Source organism: Hylobates moloch, unplaced genomic scaffold (assembly GCF_009828535.3).
Source record: "Hylobates moloch isolate HMO894 unplaced genomic scaffold, HMol_V3 SCAFFOLD_9, whole genome shotgun sequence".
NCBI lineage: Eukaryota > Metazoa > Chordata > Mammalia > Primates > Hylobatidae > Hylobates > Hylobates moloch.
Genome location: NW_026652284.1, coordinates 92,878,007 through 92,904,470, shown reverse-complemented (window position 1 = coordinate 92,904,470; position 26,464 = coordinate 92,878,007). Strand labels below are relative to the sequence as shown.

The 26,464-nt window shown below is 34.6% G+C and overlaps 1 protein-coding gene across 2 annotated transcripts in view; it reads left to right on the top strand.

Annotated features, from left to right (window-relative positions):
• The window catches only part of CSMD3 (CUB and Sushi multiple domains 3), a 1,208,741-nt gene that overhangs the window by 735,145 nt on the left and 447,132 nt on the right, over positions 1 to 26,464 (top strand). For both annotated transcript variants that reach the window (XM_032760296.2, XM_032760295.2), the window contains 3 exons: positions 9,513 to 9,695; positions 14,103 to 14,429; positions 17,181 to 17,375. In XM_032760296.2, the coding sequence (XP_032616187.1) occupies positions 9,513 to 9,695; positions 14,103 to 14,429; positions 17,181 to 17,375 (705 nt within the window). The remainder of the gene's footprint in view (positions 1 to 9,512; positions 9,696 to 14,102; positions 14,430 to 17,180; positions 17,376 to 26,464) is intronic.

Here is a 26,464-nt window from a genome sequence, read left to right as displayed (position 1 = left end):
TCTTTTATTCCTCACTTATTCTGTATTTGTTAACTGTCCCTCTGTGTCCGGAATTTGTTCCTTCCGGTGGGCTCTTGGTCTCGCTGACTTCAAGAATGAAGCCGCGGACCCTCGCAGTGTGTTACAGTTCTTAAAGATGGTGTGTCTGGAGTTTGTTCCTTCAGCTGTTCAGATGTGTCCAGAGTTTCTTCCTTCCGGTGGGTTCGTGGTCTTGCTGACTTCAGGAGTGACGCCACAGACCTTCGCAGTGAGAGTTATAGCTCTTAAAGGTAGTGTGGACCCAAAGAGTGAGCAGCAGCAAGATTTATTATGAAGGGAGAAAGAACAAAGCCTCCACAGCGTGGAAGAGGACCCGAGTACATTGCCGCTGCTGGCTCGGGTGGCCAGCATTTATTCCCTTATTTGGCCCCACCCACATCCTGCTGATTGGTCCATTTTACTGAGTGCTGATTGGTCCATTTTACTGAGTGCTGATCAGTCCATTTTATAGAGTGCTGATTGGTCCGTTTTTACAGGGTGCTGATTGGTCTGTTTTTACAGAGTGCCGATTGCTGCATTTACAAACCTTTAGACACAGAGCGCTGATTGGTGCGTTTTACAAAGTGCTGATTGGTGCATTTACAAACCTTTAGCTAGATACAGAGCACTGATTGGTGCATTTACAATCCTTTAGCTAGACAGAAAAGTTCTCCAAGTCCCCACCCAACCCAGAAGCCCAGCCGGCTTCACCTTTCACCTCTTTACGGAGAAAATGTTTTCCCTTCTGTCCCATTTATTTATATCAGTATGGATGAATGCATTTAAATTTTATTCAATGTGTTGTACTCTGCCATTATCTTTGTTTGATGGTTAAATTGCACCAGAATAGCCAGTGGAGCTTCTTCAAGCTGGCCTCTATGTCCTTTTGATATGTCCCCACCATCATTCTTTAAGTACACCCCACTTTTTTTGGCACAACAAGGTATTCCAGCTTCATCTTAACTTTTTCCTTGTCTATCCCCTAAAATCAGCCTCCCTGGTTCCCTTTAGTGAAGAATGGTTTGTAGAAACCAACATCTGGGTACTCAATATACTTGTTTCTATAGAGCTTTATCACTTTTAGGACTCTCAGTGGATGCAGCTAGAAAATATGTGCACATATATGTGTACATATGTGTGTATGCATGACATATGTATGTATGTACACCCATTCGTATCTAATTATATTCATATTTTAAACTTGAGTTCACACCATTTTTTAACATTTCAGTTTAACCCCTTAGGGTTCTTTGTAGTCTTTTCTGTTTCTACATTTGTAAATGCTCTTTTTGATAGTAAGAAGTCTGTCTGCCCTTATCTTCAATATTTCTGATTCTCACCCTTCTTTACATATACTTGACCTCCCAACCTTACCGGCTGCCTTTTTAGCCTCACTTCTACTTCTCTGGCCCTCATCCATAATACCACCTACTTGACCCTACTTCTCCTCAACCTCTGGTGCCACTGCCACTGCCACCTAACTCTACCCATTCCACTTTGAAAGAAAAGGGAAGAAAAAGGCTTTATACCTTTTCTGATACTGCCCTCTCTATTCAGGATACTTTTTCCTTCTTTTGTCTTTCTTAGTCTACTCAGTGAGTTAACTCTGAAAATAGCTTTAGGGTTACCTCTTCTGTGCAGTCTTTACCTCTTTTCCAACCTCCAACTCCAAGGAGACTTAGCTAATACCTCCTTTGTGCCCTCGGTTAAGGACAAGGGCTACATTTTATTTGTCTTTATATCCTTAGTACCTTATTTTATTTTATTATACTTTAAGTTCTAGGGTACATGTGCACAACGTTTGTTACATATGTATACATGTGCCATGTTGGTGTGCTTCACGCATTAACTCGTCATTTGCATTAGGTATATCACCTAATGTTATCTCTCCCCACTGCCCCCACCCTACAACAGGCCCTGGTGTGTGATGTTCCTCTTCCTGTGTCCAAGTGTTCTCATTGTTCAATTCCCACCTATGAGTGAGAACATGTGGTGTTTGGTTTTTTATCCTTGTGATACTTTGCTGAGAATGATGCAAACATCCATGTCCCTACAAAGATCCATGTCCCTACAAAGGACATGAACTCATCCATGTCCCTACAAAGGACATGAACTCATCCTTTTTTATGGCTGCATAGTATTCCATGGTGTATATGTACCACATTTTCTTAATCCAGTCTATCGTTGATGGACATTTGGGTTGATTCCAAGTCTTTGCTATTGTGAATAGTGCTGCAATAAACATACGTGGGCATGTGTCTTTATAGCAGCATGATTTTTAATCCTTTGGGTATATACCCAGTAATGGGATGGCTGGGTCAAATGGTATTTCTAGTTCTAGATCCATGAGGAATTGCCACACTATCTTCCAAATGATTTAACTAGTTTACAGTCCCATCAACAGTGTAAAAGTGTTCCTATTTCTCCACATCCTCTCCAGCACCTGTTGTTTCCTGACTTTTTAATGATCCCAATTCTAACTGGTGTGAGATGGTATCTCATTGTGGTTTTGATTTGCATTTCTCTGATGGCCAGTGATGATGAGCATTTTTTTCATGTGTTTGTTGGCTGCCTAAATGTCTTCTTTTGAGAAGTGTCTGTTCATATGCTTTGCCCACTTTGTGATGGGGTTGTTTTTTTCTTGTAAATTTGTTTGAGTTCTTTGTAGATTCTGGATATTAGCCCTTTGTCAGATGAGTAGATTGCAAAAATGTTGTCCCATTCTGTAGGTTGCCTGTTCACTCTGATGGTAGTTTCTTTTGCTGTGCAGAAGCTCTTTAGTTTCATTAGATCCCATTTGGCAATTTTGGCTTTTGTTGCCATTGCTTTTGGTGTTTTAGTCATGAAGTCCTTACCCGTGCCTATGTCCTGAATAGTATTGCCTAGGTTTTCTTCTAGGGTTTTTATGGTTTTAGGTCTAACATTTAAGTCTTCAATCCATCTTGAATTAACTTTTGTATGAGGTGTAAGGAGGGGATCCAGCTTCAGCTTTCTACATATGGCTATCCAGTTTTCCCAGCACCATTTATTAAATAGGGAATCCTTTCCCCATTTCTTGTTATTGTCAGGTTTGTCAAAGATCAGATGGTTGTAGATGTGTGGTATTATTTCTGAGGGCTCTGTTCTATTCTATTGGTCTATATATCTGGTTTGGTACCAGTACTATGCTGTTTTGGTTACTGTAGCCTTGTAGTATAGTTCAAAGTCAGGTAGCATGATGCCTCCAGCTTTGTTCTTTTGGCTTAGGATTGTATTGGCAATGCAGGCTCTTTTTTGGTTCCATATGAACTTTAAAGTAGTTTTTTCAAATTCTGTGAAGAAAGTCATTGGTAGCTTGATGAGGGAGGATGGCATTGAATCTGTAAATTACCTTGGGCAGTATAGCCATTTTCACAATACTGATTCTTCATATCCATGAGCATGGAATGTTCTTCCATTTGTTTGTGTCCTCTTTTATTTTATTGAGCAGTGGTTTGTAGTTCTCCTTGAAGAGGTCCTTTATGTCCCTTGTAAGTTGAATTCTTAGGTATTTTATTCTGTTTGAAGCAATTGTGAATGGGAGTTCACTCATGATTTGGCTCTCTGTCTGTTATTGGTGTATAAGAATGCTTGTGATTTTTGCACATTGATTTTGTATCCTGAGACTTTGCTGAAGTTGCTTACCAGCTTAAGGAGATTTTGGGCTGAGACAATGGGGTTTTCTAAATATGCAATTATGTCATCTGCAAACAGGGACAATTTGACTTCCTCTTTTCCTAATTGAATATCCTTTATTTCTTTCTCCTGCCTGATTGCCCTGGCCAGAACTTCCAACACTATGTTGAATAGGAGTGATGAGAGAGGGCATCCCTGTCTGGTGCCAGTTTTCAAAGGGAATACTTCCAGTTTTTGCCCATTCAGTATGATATTGGCTGTGGGTTTTTCATAGATAGCTCTTATTATTTTTAGATACATCCCATCAATACCTAATTTATTGAGAGTTTTTAGCATGAAGCGTTGTTGAATTTTGTCAAAGGCCTTTTCTGCATCTGTTGAGATAATCATGTGATTTTTGTCTTTGGTTCTGTTTATATGCTGGATTGCATTTATTGATTTGCATATGTTGAACCAGCCTTGCAGGGATGTTCAAAAGTATCTCTAAAACATATTGTTTGGTTAAAAAGGAGAAAGAAAATAATATTGACAGTACAATAAAAGTTAAAGTATGATATACATAAAACAATACTGCATAGTTTTTGTGAAGATAATTTTTAGGTTTCTGTAATGTTACATATTAGATATGTCTGTGTGGAATTATACATCTTGGAAAAAGAACTGGAAAGATACACATTAAATTGGTGCTAGTGGATAACAGAGGAGCTAGGAATGTGTCGATATTTGAGTGTCAGGAGAGACTTAGCATTTGCTAAGACCATTGGAAAAGCACAGCATTAGGGTGGAAGTAACCCAATTTTCCAGGTTCTGTCTGTCACGGCTTCCCTTGGCTAGGAAAGGAAAATTCCTGACCCCTTGTGCTTCCTGGGTGAGGCGATGCCTCGCCCTGCTTCAGCTCACACTCGGTGGGGTGGGCTGCACCCACTGTCTGACAAGCCCCAGTGAGATGAACCTGGTACCTCAGTTGGAAATGCAGAAATCACCCGTCTTCTGCTTTGCTCACACTGGGAGCTGTAGACTGGAACTGTTCCTATTTGGCCATCCTTACTTTATTTTTTTATAAATATTAGAAACTAAGTAAAGGTTTTATAAATGAATAACTAGTGAATGAAAAGTCCTCCACAATAGCATGATGATTAAGACTTTATACAAATCTCAATTTATGAGATTTGGGTGGAGAGACAAAGCCTAACCATATCACTGCTGCATAGGAAAAAACCCAAAAGCAATGGTACATACTAGGTGCATGTTTACTTTACTTCCTGTGTATTGTCTCCAGTCTGTGTTAGAGAGTATTTACAGCTTCATTAAATTTAAAATATATTCTTAATTTTAAAGAATGTTGTATTAATTGAGCAAAGAAAAAAATATGGTTTCAAATAGATTAACATTCACTCTCAACACTAACCCAAAGATAATAGAGAGTGTATTTAAAAATATAATAATGACTAAGAATGAAAAGAGAACGTTTACAATTGTTTTGAGGCTGTAGGGTATTCCTAAGATAAATAAGTGTAAATAAACATATAAATAAATGTTTGTTATCATTGTTTTTTCTTGCTCAAACACAAGTTTTGTTCTCCCCTAACTACTTCTTCCTGTGCCTTTTCATCATAGGCATAACAGCCATTATGATTCACTGTATAAATTTTCAAATATGCTGCATTAAAATAAAGTTCACTCTGCTACTCTCTAAATACACTTCTCATTAAATCCAAGGAAACAGAGTTAAAAGAGCAATAAGAAAATATTTTAAAATAATTGGAATAGATACCTTCACAAAATTAATGGGGGAAGTTGTATTTATGAAAAAAATAACAGAAGACTATGAAGCAAGAAGAAATAACAATCATGAAAGTCATTAAATATTTAGGAAATGACAACATAATTTTTCAATATTTAAGATAATTTGTAATTAAATAAAACTAAACAGTGAATTCGTAAATTGAAATTTATAATATATAAATATATAAATGTGTGTGTGTGTATTATATACATATGGAATTATTGAATTCTTCTAGAATGCAAAATAGAGAATCTTTAAAAATGAGAAGTTGAAAGTTTGAGCAACATGAGAGCTAAATTCCTGATTTTCAACATTCAATATGAACAAGTTTCAGAAAGATGAGGACATATAATGAACAACATTTTAAAAGAAATAATGGTAACAATTTCCTAGAACTGAAAAAAAAGTTATAAGGTATTTGACAGAAGTAATCTATTGAGCACCTAGTAGAAAAAATAGATTTAAAAATGAGTATATTTAAAAACAGCAAGTCTGAAAAGGAATCCTAGCTCTTAAAAGAATGGAAGAGAAGGGGCAGATTAATTATGAAAGAATTAAAATCAATTTGGTATCATATTTCTTATCAGGAATGGTGGATGGATGAAAGACTAGAGGAAAATATCTTTAAATGTTGAGGGCAAATAATTTTGAAGTAAAATTTTTTATCTTACCCCCTATTATTCAATAGTGAAGGCAAAATAAAGACATTTTCAGATGAAGAAGGACCTGTTCTTTCAATAACAGAAATAATTTTTAGAAGAAGGTATAAGAGTAATAAACTGTGAACCTAGCAATAGTGTCACCCCCAGTCACCTAGCACTTTAACACACCTATTTCCTGTTTAATCTTTTCTTTTTCTGTACTGTATATCACATTCTAAAATAAGACATTATTTGTTTATTATTTATAGTTTGCAAATGTCCAATGGAATACATGCATTCAGGGAGCAGAACTCCTTGTCTGTTTATTGATTGGGGCATCTTAGATACTTGGAACAGCATCTGACACATGTAAATACAGTAGTCCCCCCTTGTTCATAAGGATATGATTCAGTAGCCCCAATGGGTGCTTTAAACCACAGATAGTCCTGAACTTTATACAGGCTATGTTATTTTCTCTCGATAGATAGATGATAGATAGATAGATAGATAGATAGATAGATAGATAGATAGATAGATAGATGATAGATAGATAGATAGATAGATAGATAGATAGATAGATAGATAGATTAATTTGTAAATTAGACACAGAAAGAGATTGATAACAATAACTAAAAATAGAACAATTATAATAATATGCTGTCATAAAAGTTATGTGAATGTGCTATCTCTCTCAAAATAATTTACTGTACTATACTTACTTATTTTTGGACCACAGTTGATCTCAGGTAACTGACACCACAGAAAGCAAAATGCAGATAAGGAGGAATTAGTGTATAAGATGATCAACTGTTTGTTGCATAAACTAAATAACTGAATGATGCTTTAAAGTATGTGAAATGAATTTGATTCAACTATTAACAAATGTTGTCAAATGCACACTTGGAACTTTAACAGGCTTATTCAAGAAGTTGTTGGAGCCAGTAGACATTGAAGGCATAAATAATTTCAATTTGATTAATATAACAAATTGAACTGAATATATTTCACTTATTTATCTACTGCGAGACCTCGATATACATATACTGAATACTAAAGAAACAACATTAGAAAGCAATGACAAAATGATAGACCAACCCATAAATTTTAAAACACTCAGAAATTATTTATGAGTTACAAAGTAAACCAAAATATAATCTACAAACTTTTCACAAGTGAACAATAAAATTCCTCCATATCAATTTAGAGCTAAATTTGTTTTATTTTTTAATAAATAAGAAAGGCTGAAAATACACTAAAAAAAGGTTCTAAGATTTCGACTCAGGAAAACAGAAAAAAGAACAGCAATATAATCCAAAAGAAAACTGAAGATGGAATCCAAAAATATAAAAAGAAAAGATGTTTAAATTAAAATAAAAACAATAGAATTTGCCGGGAGCAGTGGCTCACACCTGTAATTCCAGCACTTTGGGAGACCAAGGAGGGCGAATGACTTGAGGTCAGGAGTTTGAGACCAGCCTGGACAATATGGTGAAACCCCGTCTCTACTAAAAATACAAAAACCAGTTGGGCATGGTGGCATGAGCACCTGTAGTCCCAGCTACCCAGGAGGCTGAGGCAGGAGAATCTCTTGAACCTGGGAGGCAGAGGTTACAATGAGCCGAGATCACGCCACTGCACTTCAGCCTGGGTAACAGAGTAAGAGACTCTGTCTCAAAAAAAAAAAAAAAAAAAAAAAATTATCAACAGCAAACACTGGTTCTTTAAGCCACCTAATAAATTTGACAACCTTTTGTAAATATGAAGAAAGAAAACCAGAAAGTAAACACTAATAGCATTAGAAGTCAGAAATAATTATGGCATATTTATAAAGGAGATATTAAAAAATCTTGTAGCACAATTCTGTTACAACTAAACTATCAGCAAACCTTGAAAAATTTCACTTCTCTAATGTTTATAAGTTGCCAATGTTGGTCCAAAACCCTCTCCAAGAAACAAGCAAAAGAAAAAACAAACAACATAAAACATTTAAATAGGAAAATAACCTTAGAAGAAAAAAATGGTAGTCAGATGGCTACCAAACTCATCTATGCAAGAATCCAACTTTTTTCTTGTACAAATTAACCTAAAGACTAGTAAAATGTGGAAAATTACTAACATCTTCCCTTTGTATTAAAACTAGATACGAAAAGCAGAAGAAAAGTTATAGACCAATGTCCCTGATAGATAAAAAAGTCTAAGAAAATATAAAATCAAATCCAGTTTTTTAAAGAAATCATTAAATGCATATATGATTTCTGCTAAGGATACGAGGATGTTCAAAAGTATCTCTAAAACATATTGTTTGGTTAAAAAGGAGAAAGAAAATAATACTGACAGTATAATAAAAGTTAAGGTATGATATACATAAAACAATACTGCATAGTTTTTGTGAAGATAATTTTTAGGTTTCTATAATGTTACATATTAGATATGTCTGTGTGGAATTATACATCTTGAAAAAAGAACTGGAAAGATACACATTAAATTGGTGCTAGTGGATAACAGAGGAGCTAGGAATGTGTCGATATTTGAGTGTCAGGAGAGACTATAACTTTATCTTAAAGTTACATTTTTTAAATTTGTATTTTTTTTACTATTGTTTGTTTGAAGACAACTGTATTACTAAGATTTTATGTAACTTTTAAGCCAAATCAACCACCACAATAATTTACTGCTAACATTCATAGTTAAACAGTGATGATCCCAGATATTTGAAATTTATTTGGATACACCTCAAAAGTTGTTTTAATGGTGTTAAAATATTTTTTCAGTCTCTTTCCATTTATCCAAGAACCATTTATTAAGGAACATAGCTGAGTAATTTGGAATTCAAAACTGATTGCTCCCTTTGAGAAGATTTTTTTTTTGGGGGGGTCTAGTTGGGAAAATAATTCAACCAACAAGTACCAGATTGAGGAACAGATCCTAGGTGAGAGGTATTCATTGATTTCTGCAGGAGTATACACACAGAGAATGTTCCCTCATGTCCTGGTCATGATTCAGGGATTTACCGTATCCTGTAGAAATGACAAGAATAAGAAAAGTCTTTGGGATTTGAGGGAAATATACATTTATGTCTACGTGTGTGTACATTTATGTATATATGTAGTACATAGAGGAAATCTGAGATCTTATCATAATTTTTCTGTTAAGTACGTGGCCTCTGGCACCTCATTAGCTCTGATAACCTCAGATTCTTCATCTACAAAAAGAAAGAAATATACTAATTGTTCTCTAAAGATCATTTTGTCATGCCTTTAAGAATGGCAAAAAAAAAAAAAAGATTGGAGAATATGTTTATTTTTTGTTCTGAAATATCTCCACAACAAAGAGCATATATCTACCTAACTTGTATTATGGGTATCATATGCCTGCAACCCTTGGAAGGTGACTTTTATCTTCTATTTTTCCAGAAATTGAGAAAGAAAGTTGTGGTGATCCTGGTACACCCTTATATGGAATTAGAGAAGGCGATGGATTTTCTAATCGTGATGTTTTAAGGTTTGAATGCCAGTTTGGGTTTGAATTAATTGGAGAGAAATCCATTGTTTGTCAAGAGAATAACCAATGGTCTGCAAACATACCCATCTGTATCTGTGAGTACCAAATGCTTTGCTTCCAGACAGCATATGTTACCCTGTCCTTGCATATAATTACTTTTGTAATTAATTGCAAAGAGCTGCAACCGTGTAATTATTTTTGGATGAGTAGCACTTTGTGATACTATCTTTAACAAGTGTGCTTATGCCAAATTATAAATTTTATTACAGATTTAAATAAAGTTAACATAGTTCACTTGGTAATGGCAAAATATATATTACATGTGTTCTTACAACATTTTATTTCATGGCATTTTATACTTTCTTTTTTTTTTTTTTTTTTTGAGACGGAGTCTCGCTCTGTTGCCCAGGCTGGAGTGCAGTGGCGTGATCTCGGCTCACTGCAAGCTCCGCCTCCCGGGTTCACGCCATTCTCCTGCCTCAGCCTCCCAAGTAGCTGGGACTACAAGCAGCCGCCACTACGCCCGGCTAATTTTTTGTATTTTTTAGTGGAGACGAGGTTTCACCGTGTTAGCCAGGATGGTCTCGATCTCCTGACCTCGTGATTCGCCCGTCTCGGCCTCCCAAAGTGCTAGGATTACAGGCGTGAGCCACCGCGCCCGGCCTGGCATTTTATACTTTCTAGATAGCATACTTCTTATGGAAATTATACATCTGAATGAATTCTAGTAGACTCATTTATTTTAATAAGATAGTATATGTTTATTTGCAATAAAAAACATTAAAATATTTAAAGTTTATATTGTATGTATAATGCACTAACTTATTTTTGCTTCTAGATGTTAACACTATTGCATGAGGTGCCATTTTTTTATATTGCATAGAATACAATTCATTAACATTAATGGTATACAATATGCTTGGATTAAAATAATGTATTCAAATACATTAAGATATTGCAGTTTAACTACAGCAAAAGTATAATTTGTATTGCCTATTCACGCACTCGGTGTGCTCAATTAAATGCTGTCTTCAATATGTTAAAATGAAGTGGATATTTTTAGAATCTGGCAGAAATTTCCCTAATAACAATATATTGCGTTTGCTCTTCAGGAAGTCTAGAAGAGGAAAAGCGCATACGTCCCCTTCACAGTCCCCTTTTGTTTTAGTTCTTATCTTTAACCAAGATTACTTGGTGAAGTTCTTGTAAGAGAAGAAAATATATTAGGAGGATCGGATTTGATTTACTAAAGCTTAGTAATACTTCAAAATACTTTTGTTGAAAATTCTTAATTCTAGGTGTTCTTCTAGGAGGATAACGTTGGCTTAATACTGGAGAATCTGTTAGTGTAATATATCACATCAAAAATAAAAATATTTTAAGAGCATTTTAATAGATTCCAAAATGCATTTAGTGAAAATACTGAAAATTTTGCTGACTAAAACCAATTTTTAAAACATTCTTGAATACTAGAAAACATTTTTTACTATTTTAAAATTAAGTCTAATATCCTGATATATGATAAAAATGTAGCGATTAATAATGTTGTATATACCAGTAATAACTAATTTGGAAATACATTTAAAAGAGAATACATTCGGAAAATACAATTATAAAATACATATAAATAATCCTCACATATTTCAAATAACTCATACAAAAAAATTATAAAACTTTACAAGAAAATAAAATTTTATGAGAATGAAATACAGATAGAAGCCATGTTCCTGAATGATAAATCAATATATCAAATATATGAGTTATACAGAAATTGCTTTGCAATTTTAGTCAAAATTCTAACATAGTTTTTCTGGGAACTTGACGTACTGTATTGACATATAGCTAAGTAAAAAACAGGCAGGAGTAGATACAAGAATTTTGTAAAAGCAAAGTGCTTCTGTGGGTGCTAAAGTATCGTATTAAGTTATGAGTGTGGTACTAACAAATTGTAAAGGCAAGTTACATAAAAACCGCATCTTATACAATTAAGAATTTAAAGTATGATATAAGCATCTATCTATCTGATAAGGGCCATTAAAGTGTGTCTTTGGTTAGCTCTTGCTCCAAGTGGAGATCATTTAGATCAGGAGATGGCAAACAGATTGTGGGCCAAATCCATCCTTCTTTCCATGTATTTTTAAGTACAGTTTTATTGGAACATAACCAAACACTTTTATTTACTGATTGTGCATGGCTGCCTTCCAGCTACAATTGCAGAATTAAATAGTTGCAAAGGAGATCGTATGGTTTGCAAAGCCAAAGCATTTATTACCTACTCCTTTTCAGAAAAAGATTTCAGACCCTTAATTTAGATCAGGAGTTATAGGATCAAATTATTCCAGGATGCAGGCAGGAAAGAGTGTGAAGAGGGAATAGGAGTAAGTATGTGTGCACCCATTTTGGAAGTGGTAGGAAACTAGGGTGCCTTAACTTTTCAAGATAAGCTAGAATAAAAGATGTTTTTCCCTTAAATATGAAATATGATGATTTTTCAATGTGATTTCAAATTTTTATGGGGGCAGAAGAAAAAAAAATCAAGCCAAACACGTCTGCAATCTGAATTCAATCCAATGACTGTCAGTTTGCAAGCTTTAGTTCAACTCATAAAATTATGCAGAAAATAAATAGATTCAAAGTACAAAATATTTTTGAATGATAAAATGATAAAAGTTATAAAGAGAGATATATCTGTTGGTAGATGCAGCTATACCTATGGTTTTATATTTGTGTAGATAGAGAAATAGATATTGGTGTAATGTCTGAATGTTAATAAAACATATGACGCTAAAAGATTGTAAGAAATGCAAACAATTATTTTAATATTCAAATTAAAACAATTTATGCCAAAATACTAAAATAACAAAATAATGAGAAAGTTTATGCATATTCTAAACTAAGAGATCATAATCTTAAATGATTAGTTTATGAGCAGATAATTTTTTAAAAGAAAATAAAAATGTCTAACAAAAGTAAGAAATCTTCAACTTCTCTAGTAGAAATGCGAGTTAAGACAATGAGTTACCACTTTTCTTATCAATAGAGGAAAAGGAAAATAATCACAATATTTTATACTGATACGGGTGTTGTATTCTCTGATATTTCTGTTATTTTTCAATAACGTGAAAATAACTTTTTAAATCAGAAATTTAGCAAAATGTTTTGAGGTTTAAATTCATATCCTTTGTCATACTAAGTGCTTTTTTTGAAAATGTATACCAAGGAAATAATGAACAAAAAAAGTTTTCTTCAAGAGTAGAGTCAGTGTTATTTATATTGCAAAAATTTTAAAATACAATTTTAAATGTCAAACACTAGAAGAACAGTTCGATTAATGTTTATATATCCATAAAAATTAATGGAGTGAGAGTTTTAACTAATAAGTATAAATTTTGCTTAAAAACTTGACTTGAAAAACACATATTAAATATAAGGAAAACATAATTTAGTACAAAATGTAGGGAATTCAATTTTTTAAAAAATATGTAATAAAAGGCCAGGCATGGTAGCTCACGCCTGTAATCCCATTACTTTGGGAGGCCGAGGCAGGTGAATCACTTGAGGTCAGGCATTCGAGATCAACCTGACCAATATGGCAAAACCCCATCTCTACTAAAAATAAAAAATTAGCTGGGCATAGTGGGCGTGCCTGTATTCCCAGCTACTCCGGAAGCTGAGGTGGGAGAATAGCTTGAACCCAGAAGGTGGAGGTTGCAGTGAGCCTAGATGGAAAAAAAAAAAAAAAAAAAAAAAAAAAAAATGTAATGAAAACTTTGGAAGATAATATATCAATACTTAAACTTTGATTTCCTTTGAGTAGTATGTCATTTTCTTTTCTGTTTATTTTTCCTCTGCTTTCTAAATGTTCTATGTGAACTTTCAAATCAGACGTTTTTAAAAGTTAAACTGGAGGAGAAAGACTTCATTTTAGTGTGATGCAAGAGCTCTCATTTAGCTGTTCTTAAGGTTTTAGCCACTAATGGCTGTTATAGAAGTTAATTTATCTCCTTATTTGTGTAGTAAACTATCGGAGCATCCATTGCCACCATAGAAATGGAACTCACACATTGATAACCACCACCCTGAGTGTTTTCTGAGCTACCGGATTCTTGTTCTGTTAATATCCACATAATATTTTTTGTCTTCAATCATTTCAAGAATCTTATTGCTTTCTATAGGAACTTCTGTATATTTTTTCACTTTTTAAACACTAAAATGAACACTTTACACAGTCTAACATAAACAAGATATGTGTCAAAAAATTGCTATTATTCCAGTTATATTTTTGTGCATTATTTAAGGGTAGAGCCTTAAGTTTACCCAAAGTACTAGTTGCCTTTTTCAATATGTAAAAATGGTAACCTTTTTGTTCTGTTTTATAATTTACATAATTTAATATTATCTTATACTGCGAATTGATTATCATAATTGTAGAATATGGCAAAATAAGGTGAAATATTATTTTTGAATATTTATTGTATTTCATAATCTTCCTATTTCACCAGTTCCCTGCCTGTCTAACTTTACTGCACCAATGGGAACAGTTCTTTCTCCTGATTACCCAGAAGGGTATGGAAATAATTTAAATTGCATCTGGACGATAATCTCTGATCCAGGGAGCCGGATACATCTTTCTTTCAATGACTTTGACTTGGAATCCCAGTTTGATTTCCTTGCTGTTAAAGATGGTGACTCTCCAGATTCCCCAATTCTTGGAACATTTACTGGGGCTGAGGTGCCCTCCCATCTTACTAGTAATAGTCACATACTGCGATTGGAATTTCAGGCTGACCACTCAATGTCAGGACGTGGCTTTAACATCACTTACAACAGTAAGTTTCTGTTTCTGGCTTTTTTCCATATAATATATTTCTATAAATTTGAGTTGAAAAGTGATCACGTACATTGGTTCTCTTGTTTCCTAGTTAATAAACTTTGTAAAAGTTGTAAATCTCATTGAGCCAAGGATGGTCATTTCCTCCTTCATTTCCAATCACATTTTACTCCCTATTATTATTAATAGATTTCCTTTTTTGAGAGGCCCAATATCAAGGAAATATGTTTCAAATATTGTTATTATATAAGCCAATATATTTATAATTGTTATATCAGCCAACATATTTATATCTTAGCATAAACTCAAACCTATTATAGATCACATACTTTGTTATTTGTATGCAACATAAAAGAGAAATAGAGCTTCCCTTAAAGATATTCTTGCACCAATAGATATTAAACAACCAATTATGGCATAGAATTAAAATTCCAAAGAAAAAATCACATGGCTACAGTAGCATCATAGAAAAGGAAATAATTAACTTTGGATCTTAGCTTTGCTTTAGGTTTCATAACTGAGCCATAGTACTCACATTAGTAAAACCACAATGGATTGCTATAAAGAATAAATTAGATGATGCATGTGAATAATTTAGCACAGAGTACATATTACTTAGTAAAAGCTTAATAAACATTAGCCATTATTGTTTAGTTGGTTTTTGAACAATTATCTTGACATCTTATGTTGTTGTGTGAGACGTTGAATATTATTTATCTGCAAAAATGTTTATAATTATAGAAAAAAGATGAATCACATAAAAAAGAAAAAATCTTAGTGGATTAATAACACTTACATACTAATGCTTCTGTTTGCAAATATTATACCTGAAGCCATGGAATACTAGTAATTTTATTGCTTTTCCTTGAAGCTTTTACCCTGTGTCAGATATTGACCAATTGGATCAGTTAATATTTAAGTGTCACATAATAAAAGGATTTAGTTTCCAGCTCTTTCTGTTGCTTTATAAAAAGAATTTCACACTTCACTCGCACCCTCACCTATTCAATGTTAAGCTTTGGCAGGTAGTAACAAAGTATAGTTGTATTTTCAAAGTGATACTAGTGGTGAATAGTGTCGCTGTAAATTTTAAACATGTAATTGCATATTATTAAATTAGTGGTGACATGTGTCATAGAAACTTGTATAAAATGACTGGTTTGAGAATTTTTAAAAAATATTTCATGTACATGTCTAAAGATAGACATGTATATGCATCTATCTATCTACAATTTTTATTTTGTCTTAAATGCATAATATTTTTAACTTTAATGTTGATAGTTTTTCAGGGTATTACGGAAATAGGTCTCCCTTTTCCTGGTTCTGTTCTATAGTAAATAATTTTATTGATAATGTGCAAATTATTTTGTTTAATGCTTACTAATGAGATTCGTTTTTTCTGAAAAAATATCTACCAGGTACTCTATATTAGAGTTACGCTGCTTAATCAAAATTGAGTTTTTAAAATTATGAAATAAAATAATAATTAGAAATATGTATACATGTAAAACATATTTTATGTATTCTAAAACGTACCTTAATATTCTTTTGCACTGTTTCATTTAAAATAAGGAGAACAGATAGTAAAATTATACAATTTATAAGCAGCATCAAAGTGATGATTATTGAGAAAATTTAAAATAACTGCATGTACTAATGCAGTATGAATATAATAATAAGTTATAAGCATCTCATAAAATATATTTTACACATGTAGACTTTGCTACTCTCAATATTCTTCCATTTATATTGTAATACATTAAAATTTTATAATACACAATTGGTCACTCAGATGAATACAGAGAAAAATTTGGATTATGTAATCTATAATCTATGAAAAATTCAAATAAACACATTTTTATTATACTCTTGCTATTTGCTGTAACTTGGCTAAATATAAACTGTGAGAGAAACAAGGTAGAATAAGATAGTGGCCCTGAGCTCAAGAACTCCTGTTCTCCTGAGAGACATGAGACAAATAATCCAAGAGACAATAGGGTGTTGAGAAGAAATTAAAAGCCGGTCCAGGGGATACATTTCAATCCTATCAAGCCCTATTTCTATGACGTTAGGCAAATTACTTAACTTTTCCTGAGTCTAACATTACTCTTTTGAATAGGTGGCAATACTTTCCTCATCAGCTATTCTAAATATTAAATGAGATAATAACATATCACAGTGCTTAGAACATGATAATTGCAAAGGAATTAACTCTCTTTTTCACAGACGGCAGAAAATAAATGTCATGGAAAATTATTTAAAAAGTTGTAACAGTTTCATACTAGATTGAGACATTTCACTTTAATTCTCACAGTGAGACTCACTCTCTCTATTTCCAGTTGGAAATAGAGAAAAATAAAGGAAAGTTTCCAAAGGAATATAGTCAATTGCTTTGCATTTTAATTAATTGAAATTCTGACCAGCTTATACTGAAAATATTTGCATAATCTTAGCTAGTCTCATGGTCTCCAGAAATAAGCAGAAATAATTCTGTTTTGAAATTTCATAATTTTAGAGTGTAATTCACATTTTAAAACATTCACATTTATTGCACATCACAGGCAAACAGGTAGGGTCAGAGGAGAACCTCCAAATTTAAAGTAAATAAATAAAAACTTGTGTAGAAATAAACACAACCTTTTAAAACATCTCTCTCTCTTTCTCTCTCTCTCTTTCCCAAAATATAGAAGGCTCTCTCTCTGGCTAATGTTGTTTGTTTGCGTATTTTTCTTTGCATATTATTCTAAAGCATTTGGACATAATGAATGCCCTGATCCTGGAATACCAATCAATGCACGGCGGTTTGGGGACAACTTTCAATTAGGAAGTTCAATTTCAGTTATTTGTGAAGAAGGATTTATTAAAACCCAGGGAACAGAAACAATTACATGTATTCTTATGGATGGAAAAGTAATGTGGAGTGGACCAATTCCAAAATGTGGAGGTAAGTGTAGTAGTGAGTGAGAAATAGAACCTCATCATCATTATGTACAAGAAACCACAACAGGAAACACATTATCCTACCAGGACTGTCATAAGCATTATCTTAAAACATTTCTTGATATTCTATATTAAACATACCTTGTTAAGGAAATTACACTTATAATTTTTCATGTTGAAATAAATTTTTAGAAACCTTTTAGAAGCTTCCTTTTAAAAAAAAGCTCTTATTAAAAGATAAAGATTAATGAATGGTAAATATTGGTCACATGTGTAAACTCTCTTTAGTATACTTCCTAGTTTAATACACTTTATAGTTTCCATTCATTTTTTTTCTTGGTATGTTAGCTATTCATGGTACACACTAATTTTCAAAAATGTGTTAATAATGATCAATTATAATAAATACATTTAAGCTAAAACAGCCATTTATTTAAAATATATGATTTCTGAAGGCATCATTTGCTAATTTTTTTCAGTTTTTATTTTTCCAATTAAATATAGTCAACAAGGTTCAGGGCATATATATGTGTGTGTGTGTGTGTGTGTGTGTGTGTGTGTGTGTGTGATATATGTATGATCTTTGGAATTATTATTATTTTTAAACCGATTCTCACTCTGTTGCCCAGACTGGAGTGCAATGGTGCAGTCTCAACTCACTGCAACCTCTGCCTCCCAGGTTCCAGCAATTCTCCTACCTCAGCCTCCCTAGTAGCTGGGATTACAGGTGCATGCCACCGTGCCCAGCTAATTTTTTGTATTTTTAGTAGAGACACAGTTTTTTCATGTTGGCCAGGCTGGTCTCAAACTCTTGATATCAAGTGATCTGTCTGCCTCGGCCTCCCAAAGTGCTGGGATTACAGGCATGAGCCACTGCTCTTGGACTATTTTTGTATATATACACTCATATAAAATCTCAAATTATGTTGGTAAGAAGGAAAGATGATCACAATTAAAAATAAAACATCAATTATATAGTATATAAATTTAGAATCTACTGAAATGAGGGGCCTTTATTTAGATTTGTCACAGAAGGAATTAACATTCTAAATTTTAATTTCTCCTTCCACTATAGTATCTAATAATACATATCTATTTTATTATAAGATATAAATGAGCTGGGCACAGTGGCTCATGCCTGTAATCCCAGCACTTTAGGAGGCCAAGGCGGGCGGATCATGAGATCAGGAGATTGAGACCATTCTGGCCAACATGATGAAACCCCATCTCTACTAAAATAAATAATAATAATAATAATAATAAAATTAGCCGGGTGTGGTGGCACATGCCTGTAGTCCCAGCTACTCAGGAGGCTGAGGCAGGGGAATCGCTTGAACCTGGGAGGCAAAGGTTGCAGTGAGCTGAGATCGCGCCACTGCACTCCAGCCTGGTGATAGAGCAAGACTCTGTCTTAAAAAAAAAAAAAAGGAAAAAAATATACAAATGAACTTTTACTAAGAAATAGATGAACTATAACTGTATAACACCTTTAGTAGATTGTCATATAATAATTGATTATTTTAAAAGCAGTTTCTTTTTCTTATTTTCCAAGTTTTTCCTCTTACCTGTCTCCAAACTGACTAGCTGATAAATTGAGAATATTTAATATGTAATTTTCCAAAGTACAACAAATTTAATTGAAGCATTACCTATATATTGATGACTTTCATTGGATTGAACATTTTCATAATATCTCATAATGAAGTAATCCCAGACCATTTAATTATGTTTTCCTAGTGGCCCCTTCAATTAATGCTTTCCTTCTTTTTACTACTAACTGCTTTCTCACTAGTAGTATCGGGGGGCAGAACTAGATGACTTTAGTGTTCTTTTTCAAACTTCAAATAGTATGGGTTCAGCAGGGGCTACTCTGTCAATAATTACGACTATGATGGTATTTTAAAAACATAGTGGAGTTACACAATAATGGACTAAAGTAAAAAGGGAAAATGGATAATATGGATAGTAATACTTCGTTTTTCCACCATTCTTTTTGCCGGAGCCCATTCATTCTTTTAACATAGTTTTTGATCCGGCCTTGGGGAACCAGTAAGAAAAATCTACATTAGCATTTTTGTTTGTTTGTTTGATTTGAGATGGAGTTTTGCTTTTGTCGCCCAGGCTGGAGAGCAGTGGTACCATCTCTGCTCACTGCAACCTCTGCTGCCTGGGTTCAAGAGATTCTTGTGCCTCAGCATCCTGAGTAGCTGGGACTATAGGTGCACATCACCATGCCCGTCTAATTTTTTTGTATTCTTAGTAGAAACTGGATTTCACCATGTTGGCCAGGCTGGTCTTAAACTCCTGACCTCAGGTCATCCGCCTGCCTTGGCCTCCCAAAGTGCTGAGATTACAGGCATGAGCCACTGCGCCCTGCGGCCACACATTAGTATTTGAAGGAATAGTAGGAAATGGGAGAAAAGTGTCTTTCAGGCAAAAGGAATAGAGCCAGTTCAGTGTGACTGCAGGGGAGGACACAGTGAGTTGGATCTGATGAATGACTAGAGAAGTCCAGCGCATTAGACCCTTTTTAAATAATGCTAAGTAGCTCCAAAGTTACCCTGTGGCTAAACAGGAGCCATTGCAGCTGGGAAATGACATTATCTGAGCCTCACCCTCCCCTGCACTGAAATTTGTTTTAAATCTCAGTCGACACATAGAGACCACTTCTAGGTAATTTTTGAATTTTGTTGGATCCTCATTTGCCTAACTTGGGTATTGGTTTTGGGGTTGCTTGGTGCCTAGCTTCATGGTGGAGGTAAAAGTAATTAGTAATATCAATCAATAATTTAATGAATCACTACTTATTTAGAGGAATTTCGGGGAGATTTTCTACTATCTGTGAAAAACAAATGGTATTTAACTTTTAAAATTAAGTAAGGTAAAATATTCAGAACTCTAACTCGGCAAAGGCCAATAAGCCCTCCACACATCCCAAAGAGAACCCTTATGAAGTTTCCGATGGACAAGAATTGTTTTTCTCTATGTGTGAGTGAAATGACACACAGTTGGCCCACCTACCTGTTTGTGGACCCAATAGCAAGGTGGAAACATCACTAAGGATAAGGTTGGAGTCAAGGAAGGCAGAACTGGAGTGGGCCAGAAGCAATCTTAGGGCGGCCCTTGTCAGGTTACTACTCTATCCCAAACCACCTCTGAGCATTTCCACCCAACAAAGCTGACTGCTGTCAACTCTATAACTCAGGTGGGTTTGATTTCTTAGCCTCTAATTAAGGTTTATATTGATTTCCTTTAGTTTTGCCTAAATTCTACTTAGGTACTAACAATCAAAGCCTGAGACCAGCTGATGCCTCAGCTTATTTTTATTTTTCCTAAATTAAAAAGATAAAAAAAAAACTTCCCCATCCCCCCCACCATTCCTGAAACTTTCAGAGCCACTCTCACTTACAGAGAACTATGGTTGGGAGGCTACTCCTCCTGTCTCCTTTTTTCTCTAGACAGTCTATATTTTTACAGATAAAATTTTTCTTATTATTTATTATAGTTCATCTTTGGGGCACTATCACAGCCTCCAACATTTACAAATGTTAACAACTGTTAACATGCTTAACATTTTCGCTGAAACTTTTAAATTATCTTCATATTAAACATTTCAAATAGAATAACTTTTTAAATGTACATGTTTGTATTTTCTGGTTAATACAACTAAATTTCTACTTCTATTTTCTTCAAAATCAAATTCATTGTTAAAAGTTATGTATGTATATAGATTGTTGTGTATTAAAATTAGAAGGTAGAGCATTTTGTTTTAATCAGAACTTACAGAACAATGGAAGTCAGTATAAAATGTTTTTGTTCGAAAACTCAGAACTTCAATTCACTTAAAGATTACCACCATCCCCAACTCCTCTCTATCATAAGTGTCTAGAAGTTTAGGCATATTGGCAAATTTGTGATCCACCAAAGTCAATCAGTCCTCAAACTGAGGAAACAATCAGTCCCTAAAACTTTGGGAAATCTTTGAGAATAGTTAAAGAAACTTTCACATGCCATAGTCCTTGAATAATGATTGTCAGACCAAAAGGGAGAAATATCATAATGTGTTGCAGTTTTATGATCTGCATTTCAGATAACTTAAATACAATTGTTTAACATAATTTGGTTATACATTTTATTCACTGACCTGAAGTTCAACACTGATGCATTGATTAAGGATAGAGTGGGGCTTTCTGAAAATTTGAACTCATTTGTCTAGAATGGGTTGATTCAGTTATCACCATAAAGAAGAAAGATTAGTTGCCTTTTAAGGCCTTATGAGCTTTCAGTTCTGCTAATGGAAAACAAAATATGTTACTGTAATCAGCACTGTAGTTATGTCACACTGAATTCCACAAACTGTCATCTTAATTTGTTTTTATGGCAGCCAATGACTCCTTCACTGACACTGAGACAGTAGCCTGAATGTATCTGGCTCTACCTAGGGCCAGTCTCTTCATGGTATCTTCTTCAAAGAAACAGCCTAAAGCCCTGAAGAACTGTGTAGATGATTGTTGTAGATCTCCTTTAATGAGCTGACCCAGGGATTTTCACAATGTGTCACACAGAAAGCTTTCTAAAAATCCTCTTCCTCTGTCTTCATCAGTGTCCCACTCACAGCAGCTGCTTAAACTACCGTCCTCCCTTCACAACACAGCTTCCCTCATGTTCCTTAATTTTACTATTCTGCGCAGTCTAGGCCCTTTTTGGATATCTTGTGAGCCTCTTCACTAAGTTCAGCCCTCTTGAAGTACAGTTTTCTGACAATAACCTTCTTGGAATTCCTTTTTTTCATACCCTAAATCTACCTTTTTCTTTCTTGTAGTATTATCGGAATTTCAGGGGCCTCTGAGGACATGGTCCAGCTCATCTGTATCATAACCTTCAAAGTTCTTTCTGCCAGCCTAAGTGCAAGGAAATTTGGAAATGAGACACAATATAATACCATTTCAATTTTATTTCTCCACTTAAGCATGTGTATGTGTGTCTCCTGAAATATGAGTAAGACATTCCATTTTTTTTTTCTTTTTTTGAGATTGAGTCTCACTCTGTCTCCCAGGCTGTAGTACAGTGGAACGATTTTGGCTCACTGCAACCTCCACCTCTCAGGTTCAAGCAATCCTCCTGCCTCAGCTTCCTGAGTAGCTGGGATTACAGATGTGCACCACCATGCTCAGCTAATTTTTATGTTTTTAGTAGAGATGGGTTTTCACCATGTTGGCCAGGATTGGTCTTGAACTCCCAACCTCAGAAGATCCACCTGCCTCGGCCTTCTAAAGTGCTGGGATTACAGGCGTGAGCCACTGCACCTAGCTAAGATAGTACTTTCACTTAATTCTTTTTTTCAAAGGAACATCGGGCAACTGAATTTCCTTTACTGTACCAGGCAATGCAAACTGGAACCATCCTTGACCCCCAAAATTCCAGAATCCTGTAATCAACCAGTAAAATCCCACAGAATTTCTTGACACTGGAATTTTCCTTGTGACCGGTACTGCTATACAGAAGGCAAACTTTAAGAGTAATATTTTACTCATCAAAGGGATTTTCTTATTGGGATTTGAGAAACCCACTTATCTCTCCCCACCTAAATCTGCCCATCCAGGGGCCATCTCCAAGGGCTTGAGACTGTCTGCCTGCTTCATTGTCTGCCAAAAGGTATCTGCGTCGTTGTTTCTACCTCAAATGATCTGAGCATCATTACCTGGCTTTCTTTCTTAAATATAGCCATAATTAACTTATTTTTCTCAGCTCTGATTTGCTTTACCAGATTCTTGAGATCAGTTTGTAAAGGAGAGTGTCTGTGATTATTTGGTAAATTAGCTATAGGTAATTCTGCCATCATCTTGTTGCAGGTACTTTCGATTCTCCAATCTTTTAATACTTCTTCCTAGTGGATGTCTTGCTTTTAACTTGTTCTGTGAGTTTAACACACAGGCAGAAAATGTCTTTCCAAAATTTTTACTCAACTCAACTTCATCTAGATATTTATGTCCTCTAGGTTGGTGAAGCCAGCTGCCGCTAGACTAGATGGTAGTTTTGGTGAATCTGAGTCTACAGATAGCACCTAGTGCCCAGTGCCACAGATTGGGAATCATAATCTCAAATGCTTACAGGAGCAAGGAAGTAACAGAAATGAATTAGATGGGCGAAAGGAAGAAGGCTACCCTCCCAAGGGAAAGATGTGTTTTCCCACTTTTTATACAGTCATAGTTAGAGGTAAATATCTGCTTAAAAACAATATAAATAATACAAAAAACTATATTATTGACAACTGAGAGCAATGTTTCCATTAACTTATACAATACCTTCATGGACATTAGAAAAGAATCACAATCAATCCATTGTGCTAGGCCAGTGAAGCAGTTCAGAAATCATATATTGGACAGCAACCTCTATTCCTTCTAAGAAAGCACACCAATGTCTCAAGAAATTGGGTATCCTTTAGGGCCTTAAGAATCATTTTGCAAAGTAGTTATGTCAGGAGAAAGTTTCTTGAGTTACTCTTTTTTGTTGTGAAGTTGTGTAACACTGTTTAAGTCCAATCCTGTAGCACCTAGAGTCTAGCTGGAACATCATGTCTTGAATTGTGCATTCTCCCCCAAATGATCATTTCAAATTCAAAGTACTCTCTGCAATATCCTTTTGGCTTTGCATTGATATTCTGCTCATGTCTTATCCTATTTTTACCATGAGACAGTACAATTTTGCTAATAATTGAGCTCCTAATGTGGCTCAATTATCTAGTATGATTTCATTTCAGTCAGACTCAAGAACTAGACCAAAGTTATTTAAGAAGCATTGATAAATAACAGATTTTTACTTTGATTTTTTTTTTTGAGTTAGGATGCAAGTGTTTTATACAATGAAGTAAACAGAAGGCTTCTCAAATACCTTTCTAGGCCATCTTTTCCCCCTTCTCACCCACCATTCAAGATAGCTTGTAAAAGTCATCACCACCATCATCATTATCATTTATTTCCCTTTCTGTCTTCCCCCGTGCTTACACACACACAGTCCTCCCATCGCTAAGCTCTTCTTCTCTCCCTTTCTATTTTCCTTTCCAGGGCCCACGTCTTTGTTCACATGAATTCAGTCCCTCTGTCACACACATAATCCTCAAGTTACCAGAAAATCCACTCCACTATACTCTGCACCCAGGAAAGATTAATTAATTCCATTCTAATGGTTTTGGTTGACATTCTATCTCCTTGGAAGCTTGGTGAATAAATTCTCCACCTTGTTATAATAAATTATATACTGATTTTGAAAACAACAAGAAGAGAGACACAAGTTTTTGACGTATGTTCTCAGCTACTCTCTGAGTTACAATTCTACTTTATAATGCCCGCTTCTGAATTTGCCAGTAATAAGCCAGTCAATGAATCCCAAAAGAACTTGAAAGGGATACCAGGCCATAAGATGTAGTATAAAACAAGAAAGTTATCTTTCTAAGTGTCAAGCAGTGAGGACTAAGTCTTCTAGAGTTTTCTGTTTTAAAAAGCAAGACAGTTGGACATAAATTAATTCTCCTCTGTTGCAGCCACAGAAGGAAACAGTTCCTGAATATAAAGATTTATTATTCATTGGTGAATGCCTTTAAAATAAAATGCTACTGAACTATACTCATGTAGATTGAAAGTTGAAAAGGATATTATTGCAGACCAAAAATGAAAGATGCATTAATGTATTCATTATTTTGTTATAGAATCTGAAATTCATACCATTTTTGTTTTAAAATCAAATTTTCCTCAATAATTTAAAGTTATACAATTATTTAACTGTTTATGGAAAAATAAGACAAGTCTAAAAATTATATATGTTATTAAATTTTATTTTATTAAATATACTACTCAGGCTCATTTTAGTCTCCCTTCCTGGTTTCTCCTCTCTGTGATCTGTTTAAGTGCATGTCCCAGAGCTACATTTTGGATATGTTCTGCTCTCTATTTCATTCATTTCATTGGTGATTTTTCAATCAGTCTCTTAACTGTAAACAATATCTACATGCTGCTGTCTCTCAAATTTACATCGCTAGGCTGGTTCTCTGCCCTGAAATGTAGACTTACATGTTCAACTTCCTACTCCACATCTGCACTTAAGTGTTTAATAGGCATCTCAAACTTACCCTGTGCGAAACTGATCTGTCTCCCCACGTCACTCTAAACCTGCTATTGTCACTCACTTTCTCCATTATTAATAGCAACTCCATTATGTCAGTCATTCAGGCCAAAATTCTTCGGTCTTTATCAAATCTTTCCTGACTCCTTTCTTTCTGTCATAACCATAGATGATGCATGAGAAAAACTGGCTAGCTCTTCCTTTGAAATCATTCAAAACCCAAGTATTTCTTACTACCTCCACTGCTGACATCTTGGTCCCAGCAACCTTTGTCTCTGGTTTTAATTAATCCGTAGCCCCTAACTGCTCTCACTGCTTCTGTCTCTGCTTTTATTCAGTTCTATTCTCAACACAGCTGCCAAAGTGATATACCATTCTTCTCTAAAGAGACTTGGTCCCTGTGATTTTTTCCCCTAAGCAGTACCTTGTCATTTCCTTCCAGATCCCATGCAGATACTGAAATTTGTCGTTCAAATTAGAAATAGCTTGTTGTTCAGTCCATCTATGCACAACCATTAGTTTCCTCATAATTATTTCTCCTCTGAGTCTCAGAAGGCTCTGATGCATATATGCTTTCTGCTTCTCTTGTCCTTTTTACCTCACTCTGACTCACATGCCCCCTACACTGTAGTCAGCGGTGCCCCCTTTGATCTAAAGCAATCTCCCTGACAAAAATGGAAATGAATATTGGCCTTCTGGATTACGATCATGTTCTTGAGTATGATTAGATGTAATACATTCATGGGTCTGCTTTATAGATAAAGGAGATTACATTTAGTGAAGTACATTGGAAGAGTCTGATGAATGCTATTGCCTCAAAGCTGATGATTTAACTAAGACGCTGGGTTAAGACTGGTAAAGTTGCCTCTTTCTTGTGGACACTCAAAATGATTTTGAACATTGTTACATTTGCAGCCCTCCTGACAAAGAAAACCATAGGAATAAATGTGTGACTAACAAAGTGGAGAACTAAAT